General features: G+C 44.2%; 1 protein-coding gene across 4 annotated transcripts in view; it reads right to left on the bottom strand.

Annotated features, from left to right (window-relative positions):
- Window positions 1-12,196, bottom strand: part of LOC309370491 (prominin-1-A-like) — a 31,426-nt gene extending 19,230 nt beyond the window's left edge. Inside the window, exons 1-4 of one of the 4 annotated variants that reach the window (XM_081912277.1) lie at window positions 12,049-12,196; window positions 9,927-10,256; window positions 1,795-1,856; window positions 737-942 (exon numbers count right to left, since the gene is read on the bottom strand). In XM_081912277.1, the coding sequence (XP_081768403.1) occupies window positions 737-942; window positions 1,795-1,856; window positions 9,927-10,056 (398 nt within the window). In that variant the 5' untranslated portion in view covers window positions 10,057-10,256; window positions 12,049-12,196. Of the gene's footprint in view, window positions 1-736; window positions 943-1,794; window positions 1,857-9,926; window positions 10,257-11,739; window positions 11,887-12,048 lie in introns of those variants that run through there. The other 3 variants (XM_081912280.1, XM_081912278.1, XM_081912279.1) reach the window with 3 other exon arrangements.
- Between the last annotated feature and the right edge of the window lie 6,854 nt (window positions 12,197-19,050).

Raw genomic sequence — 19,050 nt, 5'->3', positions numbered from 1 at the left:
TCAGACAGCTAAGCAGGTGCATCTTGCTTGAAATTGGGTCCGAATGGCAGTAGCTGTATAGTTGGGGGCTGCTCCATCACCTGACCTCCTGTCCAGCTGAGTTACCAGGATGGAGGGTGGGAGGTAAGGTCAGCATGTTGCAAGCATGCTGGCAGAAGCACTAGATTGGCTCCACTGGTGCATTTGCACTGCACCAACCTCATCCCTCAAGGGGTGCGGGTGGCGCTGTGGGTTAAACCACAGAGCCTAGGACTTGCTGATCAGAAGGTCGGCGGTTCGAATCCCCACGACGGGGTGAGCTCTCGTTGCTCGGTCCCAGCTCCTGCCAACCTAGCAGTTCGAAAGCATATCAAAGTGCAAGTAGATAAATAGGTAGCGCTCCGGCGGGAAGGTAAACAGTGTTTCTGTGCGCTGCTCTGGTTCGCCAGAAGCGGCTTAGTCATGACTCGGAAGCTGTACGCCAGCTCCCTCGGCCAATAAAGCAAGATGAGCGCCGCAACCCCAGAGTTGGCCAGGGGTCCCTTTACCTTTAACCTCATCCCTCAGCCACTCTGTCGCAGTATGCTGCACTGACTCAGCCAGAGGGAAGTCAGGTGAGCAGCATAGCCTCACCATGCTGTCCACTACTGCTGAATGGGCAATGTAGACAGATTGGAATAAACTCCTTGCTGAACTAGTCACAGCAATAACCCACTCCCGCCCTGTTTGTTGGTGCTCAGTATAGTACTCAACTCACACGAGAACGGTAGAGACAGCTAGCAGGAATGCAAATAATGTCCGCCTCTTGCAATTGGTGTTTTTCACCTGCTTCTGGTACATGGAGCCACCGCAGTGCCCACAGCAGCGGCAGCAGCAGAAGAACAAACCCACTAGGGGCACAAGGATGATGAAAAGAAGACCAATGACAAGGCAAACGAGGAAACCTGCTTGGTATACAAACATCTAGAGATGGGGAGGGGAGGAAAGAAGAAAACAAACAGACACAGTAGTCAGCTAGTATGATCATTCAAAGACGATGACACCTGCCTGCCCCAAAATAAAAGGGTGAAGGGCTCAGCACAGGGTGGTCCCCAGGTGTCCACTGATGGTTCTTCTTCAAAAACAATCTGGATTTATTAGAATGTTTTCTTGGCCATGTACTGGACATGAAGTTTCTTATTCTGGAGTCCACTTTGCTCATCTAGAGGTAGTGACCTAGTCGCATGTACAGGGCTTGCAGGCTTCTACCCCTGCTTCTGCATTCCTGGCAAGGATCAGGCTGCTCTTGTTAGTCATCAGGGTATATGTGTGCTTGCACAGGGCATTGAGGTCTTGCACACGGGCTTCAAAAGTTCCCACCCAGAGTCACACATAATCACAGGTCCAGTAATCCCTATGAACAATGTGGCTGTGGAAGCTCAGACCTCAGAAGGTCTTTCCTCCTTAGCCTCCCAGGATAATGTAAACAGCGCATGCTAGCACCAAAAGTGTACTGGGAAGGCATGGCACTGTCTAGGCAAGCTTGGCCTAGTCTGATCCTCCAAACCAGGGTTTTTTCTGGACTTCTTCCCTAGCACTCTCCTTCCAACGCCCCAGCTGATCTTAATTTCATTCTCCTGAAAGAGGGGCCATCATGCATCCCTGAGTCCCTATCAGAATCTAACCACATTAGACTTCTGGGTGAAGTGTCAACCTTTTGGTGTTTGCTGAGCCTACCACACCAACATTTCCTTTTCATCCCTGTCCAGGTTCACCAACTGCCACCCACTAGCCTCTGAGTTCCATGACCCAATACAAAATAAATAAATAAATCACCTCTTTATACGCTGCTGGATCTGTGAAATTAACCTGGCGCTGGATCAGGCGAGTCAGAAGATCTGAGGAGAAGAACAGAGGGGTCAGCAGTGGCGGGGAGGGGGAAGAGGGAATATACCATCACCTACATTATTGGACATTTGTGCATCACTAAACACTGAGATCTCTTTGGAAATTCCTACCCGTAGCCTATGTTACCAGGATGAGACCCTATTTTCTCCAGCTGTCCTTCTCTAAAGCTCTCCTGCTATAACCCGTTTGAATGACTCTATGCACATCACATATGGAATTTCTTTCTCTCTTTTTATTTTGTGCCACGGGCTATAGTGCTCAATAAACATTATGCTGATAGAAAAGAAACTTTCCCCCCCTTTGCAGCCCAAGTTAAGCAATACCCCACTTTACCACTAAGGGGTGCCATACTGTATGCTTAGCAAACATGTCCTCTGAGCTTCAACAGCTCTGAAGAGAAAATGCTGTGTCCTGGGAACTGCAGAAAACAGACCAGACCTTCAGGCTTGTGAAGTTTACTTGATTTTAACTGGAACCCTGAGATCCATCACCCAGAGCCTAATGCAAAATACATGTGCTTAGCATTAAATAATTCTGAGCCTATGATCCTTCCACACAAAAATTCACACCAAGCTATCCCAAGCTTGTTTCATTTCCACAATATACCATAATTTGGAGAAAAGGGATTGTTTCGCTACCACAAAACAATTGGCAGTCAGAAACCCTTGCTGATCTACTGCAAATCACTCAAAGATCTACCAGTAAAGCTAGATCTGCCTTCTGCCCACTCTGATCTAGCAGGTAAAAACATAAGCACCTAAGATGAGCCTCGCTAAACCAGGCCAATGGCCCACCTATGTATTCTTCTCCTACTACTGAGCAGCTGGTTCTAGCCTGTAAACATATGGGACTGAGAATATCAGTTTCTCCAGGTTTTAGGTAAAACTATCAGGCTTGAAGGGACGTGGGTGGTGCTGTGGTCTAAACCACCTGTAGTGACTTTGGGTGGTATTCAACTGAATTTTACCTACTGAAATGAACAAATGTGACTAAATCAGGTTCATTCACTTCAACGGGTCTACCCTGAGTAAAACTTTGTTGAATGCCTCTCTTTGTTGTGCAAGGAGGGAAGTTGGGTGATCACCACCTAGCAGGTAAGACTCATCATTATACACAATCAGATTTAAAACCCAGGAAAAAGAAAAATGCACTGGCAGTAAATTGAGATGTGATCCACAGAATTACATAAACACAAATTAGCAGTGTTGAACCTCGAAGTCTGGAGGTGAAAGACTATGGGGCTATGACACCAGGATATGATCTAAATATTAGTCTGCAGGGAAGCATTACTGAACGGGAAGTTCCTGCATTAACCAATGTTGTGGGTGCGGTGGGGGGGAGATTAACAGCAGCACTTTCCTGTGCAACTGAAACACAGCGACTAGTTCTGGTGCTTTCATTCTAAAGTTGCAAGGAGTTTTCAAGAAGAACAAGATGTTAAAAAGCACCGGAAAGCACAGAAACATCAAAAAGCAAGTCAGAGTCCATTTTATGCTGAATATTTATCTCAATATAGCAAGAAGTATGCCAAGGCTCAGGTCTGGCTGAGGACAAGCGGACTGACTGGAAACTGGAATCTCTGATGACAGTATGGAGTGGAATGGAGACAGGAGAGGGGATGGAGAAAGAGTCTCTGCCACATGTCCAATACAAACCAGTGTGTGCAGACCTCATACCAGAGAGGGTCAGGAAGCTTTTCTCTTCATTAGATAGAATGGCCTTGTAAGTTTAACATTTTATACTAATCGTTCAGCATTTGAGTGCATGAGCTGTTGCTGCAAAGAGGCAAGCAAACTGAACTCTACTAACCAGGCAGGCTGCAGGCTACCAGTGATGGACCAGTGCCCATAAGGATGACCTCAAGGGATAGGAACGCTTTTGGTTTCTTCCTTAGGGGAAACATTAGGGGAGCAAAGTATGCACCCCCATGAAAGTATCAGATAGATGATGAAAGGCCCCTGAGAGAGAGGCAGGGAAGTGAAGATATCAAAGGGTGAAAAAAGAGAAGAAAGGGAAGGTGGGATTAAGAGCTAGCTTTGCATACAGAAAGGTATGTGCGTTTGTACACTATTTCTGCACTTTAGGTATCCAGCAGGTTTTCCCCTCCCATATTTATCAAGAGGCTATTGTTCTTAGATATGCGCTATGTTCTATAGTTGCACCTGAGATAAGTAGGCAATAACTCCGTTGAGTTGTGATATTCACTGCTGGGAAGACATTGTGTATAATTTGACATTGCTGCTTAGTATGTCTTGCTCACAAAGTATTATGTACTATTATATATTCTCCACTACAATTCATAATACGCAATAATTGGTATTTATATAAACTGGCTTTTTTATTGTATGGATATTTAGTAACATATTGACATATATTGCTTACTGTATTATGTTCTACGCTGTAAATCACCCTGTGGTCATTTGATGAAGGGCAGTACAATGGTACCTCGGGTTACATACACTTCAGGTTACATACGCTTCAGGTTACACACTCCACTAAGCCAGAAATAGTGCTTCAGGTTAAGAACTTTGCTTCAGGATAAGAACAGAAATCAGGCTCTGGCGGCACGGCAGCAGCAGGAGGCCCCATTAGCTAAAGTGGTGCTTCAGGTTAAGAACAATTTCAGGTTAAGTACAGACATCCAGAACGAATTAAGTACTTAACCCGAGGTACCACTGTATATAAATTAATAAAGAAATGTAAAAATAAATAAATAAACTGCTACTAAGAAAATTCAGCATGCAACTCTTCTTGAGAAACTGGGGGGATCGGCATGGCTTTCAGTACGGCTCTCTGCTAGGCTTGAACCCCAGTTCCTCTGCCTCCAAGAAAGTACAGGCTGTAGCCATCTTAGAAAATATGACTGTGATTAAATCATCAGAACATCAATAAATGGCACAGTATTCTTAGCAGTATTGCAACAAAGGCAGCGATTTTTAGCCCTCATGCCAGAGAAGCTGGAAAATGCAACCACAAAAATAAAGAAACCACATCATAAAAGAACATAAAAGGTCAAAATGTGTAAACCCTGACTCATGATATTTGAACGCCCAGAGTGGACAATGGCCCCACACAACTTGAGGACGTGGCTCTGAACCAAGCCTTTTAAAAACTTTATAATGCTTACTGTGGACCCATGTGGATTTCGGAAGAGAAGATTGCAACAAGAGGTGCTGTCATCCAGGACTCTGTGGCACAGTTCACACCTGTGAGCCGGGCTCCTGGTTTATTCCTCCCAGACAAGCCACGAGTGGTAAGCCACAGAACAAGCCTTGGCTGCAGCTCGTGGCTTTTCTGGATTGAGACAAACTGTGAGGTTCAGATGTAACCCTAAGCCAAACCATAGCTTGCAGCACGAAGGCAGAAAGAGCAAAGCAGCTTGCACTTTTCTTTCCAGCAACCCGAATGTTTGCTCATCTGTGCCAAGCCACTATTTGGTTTAGTGTGATGTATAATGGGCCACAGAGTCCTTGGTGACAGCACTTATTGTTCCTCCCTCCCAAGACATCCACCTTCCCCTTCCAGTTCCTCCTTCCTGGTCCCATTTGCCATCTCTCTTGGCTCCATTCTTTCCCTTCCTCCTCCCCGCCCCCCAAACACACGTCTCTCTTCTGCATCTAGGAATCAGATCACTTGGGATTTTTTTAAAAAAAGAGAAGTTAATGATTGACTGAAGCTGGAACAGCTTCCTTGCTGCAACCAGTTATATTGGTACCCATGCATTCTATGAAGAGTGCCATTCCAGCCAAAGTAGGTGGAGTGCTGACATCAAACGAATATTCCTATCTGTTTCAGCTTCCCTTGATGACCTGTTAAATCCCATTGCCCTCCCAAGGCTTAGGATAAAATAGCTCAATTCCTCACTCCCTCTGCCCCACATGTCTTACAAAGGACTTAAGGGTACAATTTTCCTGTGAAATCCATTCTCTGCCTAGTTTATCCAGCCACCAGGGGCTACATCTAATCTTGATGAAAGGTATATTTTAAAAAATCACTACTGAGGGCATCAGGGGTTGATGATGGAAGGACAGAAAAATATACTGGGGTGTCTATTTCTGGCTGGGTTCTGCAGTTTGGCAAAGTCCATGCTAATGGCTCTTCAGGTTGCAAACATGCTGCACAGTGAAGTACTGCCTAACCAGTCTTTGCATAACTATGTGAGACTGCCAACAAAAACATGGAGATCAATTAGACTGATCCAGTTGACATAATTGGACTGCCAGCAAACGTCTGAGAGAGTCTCCCACCAAAAGCTCTTGAGTAAACTTAGCAGTCATGGGATAAGAGAACAGGTCTGCTTATGGAATGGCAAATGATCAAACAATCAAAAGCAGAGAGAATAAACAAATGAGGGAAATAAGCCATGAAGGCCACCCTGAAGGACTTTCTATTGTGAGAAGCAATATTTTACTTGTTGACAAATTATCTGGAGGCAGGTATGAGATTTGCAAATGACCGCCAAAATATTCACCACAGTAAATCCTAAGGAGACTGCAAGGTACTCCAAAAGGATCCCTCAAAACTGTGAACAGACAGCAAAATGACAGATATTTGGTTCTTATGTTGTGTAGCATATGTGATCTGGACAATAAAACCCAACATTTCACAGATAGACTGGTGGGTTCCTGAACTGGCCATAATTAGCCAAATTTAGGGGCTGTGGCAGATAATTCATTGCAAATATAAACCCAGCAGGGAGCACCAACAATGGCAGCAAATGCCATGTTAGAAGCCATGTTAAATGCCATGTTAGAACCTCGCTTGTCAGAGGCACGATCCCAGAGCAGGGAACCTCAGGCCCAGGGGCAAAATGTTGTCCTCCAAGCCTCTCTATCTCACAGTCAGAACTCTCCTCAGGCCACACCCCTCGTTGGCTCTCCTCTGCAGACCTAATGTTTTTGCCTGGCTGGAATGAGCCCCTGAACTCTAGTAACACCTCTTGCCTGCCTGGATGGATGAAAGAGAGTGTGAGTGCGTGTTAGGAAAATAGCCTTATCTAGGAAAAGTAATATTTGCATTAATTGCTCTACCCACGTGTGTCTTTTTCCACACCCATTACTGGCATGCAACCCTTGGAAGGTTGCCCGGAAGGGAATGTGGCCCCAGGACTGACAATGGTCCCCCCCCCCGACAATAAACCTCTGAATACCATATATGGGGACTAACAACAAAGAGGAAGCTTTTGGCTTCATCCCTTACCTGAAGCATCCAAGATGGCCAGTCTTGGACCTTCAAACTAGACCTTCAAACTAATCCAGCATGGCTGTTCTTAGGCTGGACCTTGTTCACTCCCCCCTTTATACATTTCACATGCCCCAAAAATACATTATGAAAACCTGTATTCCTGTACATACACCCAAACTTAAAACAGTATACATCTGCTTTTTTAAAAAAATTATTAAGTGATCCATGAGTTGGAACTGGTCTTTGCTTTTCTGGAGAATTTGTGGATGAAGTAAGGCTCCAGCATTTCCCCGCAAAGGTACCGTATCTTTGTGCTTTGTTCCTCTTGCTAGTCTTAATTTGTGAGTCATTTTTTTCCATAAGGGCAGGGATCTTATTCATACCTAACCAATTTGATGGTTTGAAAGTCAAAAGGGGCACCGATTCTCACTAGCTATTACTCAAAAAAAACCGCGACCCATTAAATTGTGACTAGCTATATCATTGATTTTAGGAGTCTGTCTGTGTCTGGTCTTTAAAGGAGCAGGAGTCAGTAACTGTTGGGAAGGTCATGAAGTTAAGGTTGCTGACCACAAACAGAGCATGAGTCAGCATGCAACACACTGCTACAAAAAGAGGACCCAACAACGTTTTAAGTTGCATCACAAGAAGATAAGAAATCATAATCTCAGGGCCTTCTTCGTGATTATCCCAGATAACACAGCCTACCTCAAGGCCAAACTAGATGAAGCAGAGGCTGCCACGCTTCTTTAATCATGTCTCCCTCCTATTCATATATAACACAGAGAATGAGGGACATTTTTAAATGACAAGGCCATGCTAGTGGTGTCAGGTGACCTGTGCTCTGACCTCAAAGAGCCTTTAGCTGTAGTTATCCATGCTCTGGTAACTTCCAGGTTTGACTACTGCATTGGACTGTATGTGGGGCTGCATTTGAAGGCTGCCTGTAAACTGCAATTATATGCATACCTGTCAACGTTTCCCTTTTTTAAAGGGAAATTCCCTTATTCCCAATAGGATTCCTCACAAGAAAAGGGAAAAGTTGACAGCTATGTGAAATGGGCAAAGATGCAATTAAACAAATCATTGGTAGTGAGGGGCCATTTGTATTTTCTGCCACCGGAACCAACGTGTTCAGAGCTGGATAACCCCTCTCTCTTTCTTGCCAGAGACCTCTAAGACCTTCCGCTGGAGTTTTACATGAAAGTCTGGTGCCATTTATTAGAAAGCATGACACAGCTTGGAGGTTTATCTTGCAAAATGCATATGGGCAGGCTGAAAGTTAGTTATGTGGCTCCTCTTAAACCGCACAAAGGCATATACAGAAACAGGAGTGGGTGTGGACTTTTGTTTTGCTGCAGGGTTCCTGCTGCTTCCCTCTGCCTTCCCTCCTCAAAGGACACACACAGTAGTTATAAACTAGGCGCCTATTGTCTCCTGTGCTTCAGACACCATTTTCTTTTTGTGTTGTTTTCTCAAGTGCCTGCATGAATAAGTCATCAAACATTTCTTCAGCAATTTATTTTTCTTTTTAAGAAGTTTTTTTTTTTTACACTTAAAAAAAAACCTGTTCTGGCGATTGGCACAGGAGCCTGAAACAAGCAAGCAGGCAAATGGAGCAAGGAGAGAAATAAAAGCCACATTCCTGTGCCCACTTACAGAGGAGTATTTCCCATTAAGCTCACTGGAGCTTACTTCTGCACAGACATGCACAGAATTGCACTGCATGCTGTTCTTTCAGTAGATATGAAGACTCTCCAAAGGTTGGCTCATATTTTTTCAACATTTGAGGAAGGAATATTGCACAATAAACGCACCCAACAGCTAATGGTATGTGGCTTCTATCTGCCAGACTCACTGATGTGTAAATTACGGTATGCCCCATCATCTCCTCCACCCACTTTTTAGTCATACTGTCACAAGTATGGACTCCAAAAGCAAAAAACACAATATCTCATGCCAGCATAGTAAAATACAGTTTTCTGGTTGTATTCAAAGTCATCCCCTTAGTACAAGAACTTCCACAAGAGTAATGGGAATTCCTCTCCCTCTCGTCTACACACCCACAAATCTGTTCCAGGGTTTTTTCCAATCCTAAAGAACAGATTGTGGGTGTGGGTGTACATGGGGAGAGGCAGTCCTGCTGTACAGGTGGGACTCCTCACACTAACAGGCCAACTTTGCAGGGTATAGCCCTTTGTCTCCAGCACTAGGTAGACAGTATATCCCTGCACTGTGCCATAGAAAGGTACTGGAAACTCTAAAGTTGTTTGCCATCCACACCTCTTATCAGTTATCAATTCTTGTCTCATCCTGGGAAAGTTGTCAACTGCAACATCTATCCCAAAGGCAACTTCTCGGTATGTGCAGGTCCTGCTATCTAAACACAATGTGTTCCCTGAAATCGTTTGTTTGGCGAGCATTTGAATAACAAGTCATTGATCTCCATTTATTCCTATGGGGAAATTTATAACGCATTCCTGATCATTGAATTTTGATTCCCCCCACCCCCGCAAAAATCAAACCAGGAAATCCCTCTGCAAAATGCACTCTGATTTGTCCCATCAGTTTCCCCTCTCTCCAATAAGCAAACAAGGAAGGAAAAAATGCTCTCGGTTCTGATATCTGAATCTGTGATGTGTACAGCGAGGTTCAGGTGTTAATTCCTCATGTTCAATAAGTGAATATTCACCTAGTGGGTGCTTGGAAAGTGGGACCTGTGTGCATAATGGAGAAAGTAAGCTGTTGATCAAGGTCTTTGGAGAAGATATGTTTTCCCTTCACAGGCTCATAACCCAATTTTATTCTGTACCACAGTAGCCCTTGATAATAGGGAAGACCTGGTCTGGCAAAACCTGCCTTGCTATACCACTTACCTGCTGGGAAGGTGTTGGGTTGTACCATCCCTAGGAAGGAGTGCACCATACTGTACAAGCCCAGCAGGCCACCACTTGGGCCAGTGGGCTGTGGGTGATATTGAGGCTGTGTGAAGTTTTGCAGAGCCATCTTGGTAGTAGAAATGCAGGGCCCTTTCAAAGTTCCTGGGCAAGCTCAGAAAGATCCTGAGGAGCTTCAGATCATTTCCTTCACAGAATCCCTGCCCTAGAAGGACAGCTGGCCTCTGCAATGGTTTCTTTTCACCCTTGCCTTGGATGGAAAGGATTTGAGAATTTTGCCCCACAAGACCAGGGAACTCAACTGCCTGCCTGCAATAAAGCAAAGGTGTTAGTGAGTTGGTGCAGCTCAGAAGTCAACCAGGAAAAGACTGCAGTGGGGGGGGGGTTAGACATGAAATAGCACCAACTTCCTTGTCCAAGTTGGAATGTGGGTGGATAATGTAGTCAACAGGGATGTTCTAGAGTTAGGACAGAGGACACAGAGGTGAAAATAGGAGGCCCTTAATGCAATCCACAAGCTCATGCCCTTAACTCCTTCCTCACCCAATTTTAGCCAAATCATGCCACCCCATAACCTTCAAACAGTAGCTTAGGGGGCTGGCACAGAAGGTTAGGAGGCCTATGCGCTACCTGTTATCTGAATACTACCACCTTCCCCTCTGCCAACCTCAGTCATAGCCAACAGTATATGGGCAAGAGCACAGCAAGAAAATGCAAACGACTGCAAGGAAAGGAAGACTTCAGGAGTTCAAACACTGACCATGATGCAGCAGGGCCCAGTATTGCAGTCATGTTGAGGAGTTCATTATTTTCTAACAGCTTGTCCCAAGTTGGGGCCCTTCATACGCTTTGGACTACAATTCCCATTAGCCTCTGTGCTGGCTGGAACCGATAGGAATTGCAGCCCAAAACATCTGAAGGGCACCAGGCTGGGGGAGTCTGCTTTAGAATTAAAGCACAACAAAGCCATTTTTGCACCTTACCCTTATGATCCCCCTCAAAATGGTTTGAATAACATTGGGCTACAGAGCTGTATCACCCAAATGAATTGTTTGGTTAGCAAACCTCTTCTGAGATGGGATGTGGCAAGTTATTTGTTATCATCACCACCGGATCTCTATGTATTTAATCGCTGCCTGACAAACCAAAATTCAACAGGTGACGCATTTTCCAGCATAGAATTCAGCGGGGAGGGGACAACTTTATGTGCTTATTTTCTGCCTTCCTGAACTACAGAGTTCGCTGGAGAAAAATAATCTTTTCAACAGCACGTTTGCGTTTTTAGAGGACTGCACATGACCCTAGAAGCTAGATAACTATTCTAGCTAAAGGCTGGAAATACTGTCCTTTTGAATATTTCTTGGATGGAGAGGGAGGAAAGCAGGACAGAAGCTTTATCTGAGATTCCTGCATGGCAGGGGGTTGGAGTGGATGTCCCTCGGGTTCCCTTCCAGATTCAAAGCTGATGTGGAAGCTTTAAGGGGGCCCAGGATCATCAGGGGGGGGGGTGCAGAAACAAGTGGCCAGACAAGATGAGCCTCTGGCCTGACTCGGGGCAGGAGCATTTCTCAGGTCCTTAAGAAGCACATGGCAGAAACAGCGCCTCTTTAGCGCCAAACTCTAGCCCCTACCACTCCAAGAACTAACATCCCAGACAACAGCCCCCCTACTCAGGAAACACCAGCCAGAACTAAGAGGCGCTGCCAGAAGGATGAAACACACTGGCCGTCCCATCCGTGCCACCCTCCAAGCAGCCCAACTCGCACACTTCCTCCCGGAAAGTCCTTCTCACCGAAAAGACTCCTCACCTGCGGCGCCCCAACGAGGCGGCACGGAGGAGGAGGAAGTAAGCGGCACTGCCACCGGCGCCACGGAGCTCAGCTCCGGCTGGGAGGGAGGCACAGACTCGCCCTCCCCGCGACCCGCCAATCGCCACTGTCCGCCGCCCGGGAGGGAGTTAGGAAAGTCTCAACTTCTCTCTCTCGCGCGCGCTCCGACAGATCCCACGCTTGGTCGCGCTCAGGCCGGAGAGAGCGAGAGATCGATTCAGAAAGCCGCCCAACCCACGCGCGCCTGGGGAAGGGGGGGAGATTAGCCTCACCTGCCGCTGCCCCCTCGCGGACACTGGGGGGCGCCGCCTCTGCGGGAGAAGGAGAGCAAAGGCTACAGCGAGGGCGCTCCGTCGGGCGCCGGTGCCCATAGCGGATTTCTCTCGGCGTGGAGCGAGGGGGCTGGACCCAGGAGAACAGCCTCACCTCCTTTCCAGTCCCCGCCCTGCCCTCCCTTCCGTTCCCCGGCCCGCCTGCCGGCCGCTTTCTCTCGGTCGGTGCTCTGGCCCCTCCCAGCTGCCCGAGCCCCCTCCCCGGCCCGGGAGCAAGCCAGGACATCTGCGCGCAACCCCTGCGCCCCCCAAGGCCATCCCCGGCTCCCAAAGGCCGGAGCCCGCGGGAAACTCTTGAGCGCAGCCCCTTGCAGACTCGGGAGCTTTGGAGACTCTTGGATGCTTAAGGGAGGAGGGCGGGAGGTCCGGACAGATGGAGAATTGGATACTTCCCCAACTCACCAGACTGTTTCTGTCTCTCCCCGAGCGCAAGATGGTTCCTCAGCAACTTTGTTTTTCTGCATTTCCAGCTCTTTTATTCATTTATATTTATTAAAATAATTTTATGCAGTTAAAACCAATGCATTAAAAAACCCTCTAATAAACACAGTAATAAAGCTTTCCAATGACTATTTTCAATAAAACACTAAACACAAAACTTTATTTCTTTTTACTATTCACTTTGTGAAATGAATGGTTATTAGTTTTATCTGTAGCTAGCATTGTACTGAATATACGGTAATTAAGGATTTTCTTCCATTATACATTAATATATTATTATTGAATAAAAAAGCTTGTACACCACGCTGGATGGACATTATAATAATAGCATAATAATGTTCTTAACCCACACACTAAATATTATTACAAACTGCCCAACCCTAGCTAGATTTTAATATCTCAAAAGAGTGTAAATCCATAAGTTGTACTGGGCATGTATCTTCTGGGTCTTTATTCTCAATGTACTTTTGTTCACCCCTCGGATATTTTATGATCAAGGGGGTTATCAGTTTTTATTTTAAAATCATAAATAATAGCACTGGAGAGGATCTGTTGTTAGTGGCTAGGAAACACAAGAGCCAAAAGGCAAGTCTTTATTTCTGTGAATGCACACAACTGTTCTGTGGGCTTTGTGCATATGCTGCCTTCAGGAGGTCTGCTTTTTGTAAACACTGTGACACTCTCCTGCAAATATGGGGAGTCTCTTGAACGTGCAAAAACTCTTACCTAGTCTGTACTTTGCTGCCACGCTATTTGGGTTGGGATCACCAAATCAGATTAACATTATTATTAGGGTTGTCTTTGCCATTATGCATGAAATTGTGGGTCTTCCTCACACAGTGGATTTTAAGCTACCAAGTTGTCAAGTATTAATTACATTACCATAGGGCTTCCATTTGCATTTTCTGCCTCCGTTACCAAATATCAGGCTGCCTTTTAATATTATTATTCCCAAAATAAGATCATCTATCAAAATGTAATCATTCTTTTCACCATTCCCTCATTCTCAAGTTTATTTAATTCCACAGTTCATCCCCTTGGATTCCATCTCTAGTAATAATTCCTTACCATTTGAGAGCCAGCGTGTGGTAGTAGTCGTCTTAGACCCGGGAGACCAGTGTTTAAACCCCCACTCATCCATGAAAACCACTGGGTGGCCTTAGGCCAGGCTCTGTCTCTCAGCCTAGCCTACTTCACAAGAGAGCGGAAGAAGGGTGTACACCACCATCTTTAGCTCCTTGGAAAAAAGGTGGGTTATAAATGTAATAATTTAAAAATATGTAAGTAAAATTATGTGCAACTTCATCTATAAATTATTTATAAACAGACAGAAACTCCGTATAGCCGTTGTCATCATTGTTTATTTGTATATCACTTTTTGGCAAAAGGTCAGTTGTCTTTTCATTAATACAATTTCAATACTTTTTAAATTTTGACACACCCCTATAATTAATAGAAATCATCTGCTCCCAGTTTCAAATTGGAAACCTATAATATTTGTTTGCGAAATATCTGTGATTTATGAGAAAGTATCCAAAGAGAAAAGGCAAATGGTAGCAGAATTGAGGAAAATGACAAAATCTAAAAACATTGTTGAAGGAAGGATTGCTATGAGTTTCATATAAGGGAAGAATTTACTTTCCTAGTTTCAATTTAAAAGTGTCTAATCCAGTAATACACACACACACACACACACACACACACACACACACACATACAGTGGTACCTCGGGTTACATACACTTCAGGTTACAGACTCTGCTAACCCAGAAATAGTACCTCAGGTTAAGAACTTTGATTCAGGATGAGAACAAAAATCATGCTCTGGCGGTGCGGTAGCAGCAGGGGGCCCCATTAGCTAAAGTGGTGCTTCAGTTTAAGGACAGTTTCAGGTTAAGAACAGACCTCCAGAACGAATTAAGTTCTTAACCCGAGGTACCACTGCATACTACTTTTCAGGTAGAACTCACAAGTTTACATAGTACTACAAAAACAAAAAGCATCAATTGGAAGCTGTGCAGTAAAACAGAAAAGACAAACAATGGAGGAAGCTTGTTTTTTTCATGATGCATTTTTTATCCAGGTTCTCTTGCAGAAGGAAAGTGCCGTCTCACCTGGAATGCTGGGACGTGGATACGGTAAGGCACCAAGATGTTTCTGCTGCTTTCCAAAGCCTCTCAGGCCAATAATGTTATTCGAAGCCCATTATAGTGACCTTGTCTGCTGATTGTGTAGTTCAGCCCTTGGTGATTGTGATTACTGTACAAAATAACCCTGGAAGGAATAGTTATTCAGGATGAATATTTGCATGGAATGCAAGAGTGTAATGCTATGCATGCAGGATTTAAAGTTTTTCAAACTATGGAAGAAGACTTAGGCATGTGGCACACTACTGCTCATTAAAGTGGTTCATCATGCTAAGTTGTTCAGGCTACTGGGAAATGGGGGGGGAGATGGAGATTTAAATGTTAAGCAAACATTCAGCAACCTTCAGGAACCACTTATTGACATTTCAGTTCCCATTTTATCAGTTTTGTGCGGCTGACATTTTCTGGGTTTTTATTGGTAAACATGTTTGCACAGACAAGTACATATTCTGTTTTTTAAAAAAAGATATTTATTAGAATTTTCAATATTAATACAAAAATATCAAAAATACAAAAATATCAAAAATACAAAAATAAAAATAATTAAAAACACACAAAGTTTCCATAACTTATTTTCCTTTAACTTATTTCCCAGACCTCCTCATACCTCCCTTTTTTTGTATTCCAGTCGAAATTGTTAGTTCAGCAAATCCTTAGACAAGTACATATTCTGGATGATGGGACATAAACCATACTTTAGAATGGAACATCTTACCTTGTGACTGAAGAAGATGGCTCTTTAAATAGATTTTGCTGTTCAGTGATTTGGTTAATATTTTTCTTGGCAATGCCAGAAAGCTATTGCCAGGAGATGTAATGTTATTAGTGCAATCGTGTTATACTGTACTTACAGTACTGAATTGATGTGGTTTTGGGTATGGTGTTATATTGGCTATTTATGTTGTGACTGTATTGTGAAATTGTTGGTTGCTTTTGAGATGTATTCCTGGTGTTTTTTTTGTCATAAACCTCTTCGCACAATTCGTTTCTGTGGAAAGGTGGTATACAAATAAGATGGTGATGAGACTGAACCTCATTGAAAGTCATTATCTAATATTAGTTGTTTTTTTAAACAACAACAACAACGAAAGGGAACATTTCTTTGGAGAAGACTGACAGAGAAACTATGTTGTTTGGGACAGAGGGGCATTTTCAGCTGAGCCTGATGGGACTTGTAGTTAGGTTTGCCACCTGTCCTGTATAATACAGGATAGTCCTGCATTTCAATTTAAAATGCTATGTCTTGTATTGATACAGTTATATCCTGTATTTCAGGTCTCCTCTTTCTCTCTCTGCCAAATTAGGCATCCTCACCAAATGCATGTCCGTGAAAGGGCATGTATTTAAGCTCTGGGTAGCCAAGTGAAGACAGATTTAAAACTTCATGCGCATGTTTGTGTGTTACCAATTCCAGAAGGGCAATCTCGTTAGGCTGCAATAGATTGCAATGGATTGGTCTGAAGTCACTTATTCACCAGATGGGGAAAAATCTCCCCCAACCACCCCACCCCTCCCTGTCCTATATTTTGCCAGAACAAAGGTGGCAACACTACTACTACTACTACTACTACTACTACTACTACAACAACAAATTGTAGTCCAAAATAGCTGAGGGCACCAGGTTGGTGAAGGTTGTACGATTACAACAAGCTGCAGCTGGAGTGATATAGTACCCTGGGTTGACCTGGCATGCCGTATAATAACGGATTGTGCCTTGGTGAATCCCAGCCTTGGCTGCATGTAGGCAGGGCAGCTAGCGGTAAGCTGAGAGGAGCTGAGAGGCAGAACCAAAAAAAGGAAGCCACGCTGAGCAAGGCCTGGGTGTTGTGTGGAAATGCTCCTTGAGTGAAAACTGCAGGCACTGTGGGGAAGCATCTGGTGGAACAATGAGTTGAAGGAGACAGCAGAATAACATAAAAGCACTAGAAGTCATAATTAAAAGTGAAAGCCTATTAGTACTGATTTCCTTTATCAACTTTACAGTTAGATTATTGAATTATTAACTGACACAATTGACTATTGCTTGTTCACCTTATCTTTAGTAAGTATTTAATGGTATACTGTATAAGGTGTTGGGTAACACATTTGGTATTTTGTTACCAACTCCAACTCCTCTTAGAAGGAAAGCAGTTTCTTACTATCATGTACTCAAGGCTTGTTAAATAATATTTTGATTTCCTTTAATTGCTGCTGCCTCTGCCTGTTTCCAGAGCAAAAAAGAAAAGCTAAGGCTGTAATCCAATGCTAATTTATTTGGAAATAAGTTCCATTAAATAAAGTGGGATTTTCTTCGGAGTAAACACGACCAGAATCTGCTGGCATATTTGCTCAACTGAACCCCTCACTGGCCCTGTCACAAATGTTCTCAAGCATTAAAGTGTGTTCTGGCCCACAAAAGCTTATGCCACAATATGTTTGTTAATCTCCCCATGGTCTGAGTGACACTCTCTTGAATAGCAGACATGGCAGCGCATGAGGCTGTGTCAGAGCACTAACTCAGAGGGTTTCATAAAGACTTCAGTTCCTACCTATAATAGGCATAATAAGTTAAAGACATAAACAAACATTGCAATAACCTTCCTGTATTTTAAAGCCTAAGTAACAATCTCCAGCTGTGACACAGAAGTGAGATGGACTGCTGGCATGTTGTCCCTGGACCTTCCATTTTATGCAACTAGTAGAAGTTGATGTACGCTTCAATATATCATCAACAGTGAATAAGTTAGGGGAGTGAATCTATTGTTTACTATGGATTGCAATTCTTTATATCCCAATCGTTCAGAATATAAATCCTACCAAGTCAACTTGCAAGTAACACTCAATAAACATATGTTTAAAACACAATAAAAATATACACAGATTAAAAACACATCAGGATCCTTCCAACTGGGCAGTTAAGGGTAGATTTCCAAGGGGGAGGAGCAGGTCCTGAGGGGGCCATTCCTTACAGATACTGTAAAGCTATATGAGCATCACAGTCTTGCAGTTTGAGTTGGAGAGAGAGTGACTCAAGGTGACTGGGGCAAGATGAGAGGGTTTTGAGTCAGAGCTCAATATGTTTCTGTATAAAACTGTACGTCACAAATTCAAAAATGAAGGGACTTCTTGGAGTAATCTTTCTGAAACTGATGTCATCCATTGTAGTTTTCGGAAGTATGGCACACAGGGATAATATTGATTAGACCGAAAGTTTTGTTCCACTAGCAAAAGGATTCGTAAAAACTATTTATTTTGTGAGGATAGAGCTTTCCCACATTGCTCCTTTGCTGTAGTAATGTAAACTCAGGGAGGAGCTACTGATTTCTTCGCTAGGCCTTTCCGCTCTTCCTGTGAAAGGAACCAGGCCCACCCTTCTCCTAAATCAAACACCCTCAGAGGGTTCGTAGCACCTCATTTCCGGCTGCTAAAGCTATCCCTAGTGGAGCCTGGGGAATGAGGAATTTCTGACAGGAAACTTCCTTGTTAAAGAGCTAAGGGTGCCTTGGGGTAGACTGAAGCAGCCGCCTGGGAGTCTGGACTCCTGCTTTATCCTTCCAGAGGGACATTCCTTAGCAAGCAGCTCACGCCTCAGGGGAACAGAATTGTTTTGCAAAAACAAACAGCCCCAACACTGGGATTCAACAAAGATTGCCAGACCAAAGATGCTGCTTTGCTTGCTTGAAGCTTGTCCTTTGTCCTAGATTAGAAAGATACATATGACTGAAACGGGCCTATTTTGCCAGATAAACCCCTCCCCCATGAGAAAAGATCCAGTTTCTGAAATGGCCAATGGTAGAAATGCAATAAATTCACTTGCTGAAATTCCCACAGCTATTAAATGGGCAGCAGCCTCTCCTGTTTTGCCTCTGGCCACTCTAGGAACTATCAAGGATTTGGGTTTTTTTATTGAATATGCTGGGGGGGCAGGAGAGAGAGAGAGAGAGAGAGAGAGAGAGAGAGAGAGAGAGAGAGAGAGAGAGAGAGAGAGAGAACACAAAACCCCCAAGGGTCTGACTAGGAGTGGATAGTCTTTAAGTCCTGTGGTGAAGTGACTGGAGTCCTGAACTAGGACCAGAGAGACCAAGGTTCAAATCTCAACTTAGCCCATAGGAGCCAACCCCTAGGGGCCAAGAGTGCTTCGGGGTGCCCCAATAAAATTTTGAGGGGGCCGGGGGGCAAAGTTGATGGGCATTGCCATTCAGCTTAATTAGGAGGGATGGGGCTTACCTGTGCCCCCCCATTTTTTATTCAAGTTGGCACTCCTGAGCCTCACCCACAAAGATCACTGGGTGACCTTCAGCCAGTCACAGTCTTTCCACCTATTCTAACTGTCAGGGATGTTGTGAAGGTAAAAAAAAAGGGGGGGTGTGCCACCT

Source organism: Podarcis melisellensis, assembly GCF_964234715.1.
Source record: "Podarcis melisellensis genome assembly, chromosome: 5".
NCBI lineage: Eukaryota > Metazoa > Chordata > Lepidosauria > Squamata > Lacertidae > Podarcis > Podarcis melisellensis.
Note: the sequence above shows the minus strand (reverse complement) of the source record. Positions and strands in the feature narration are given on the sequence as shown.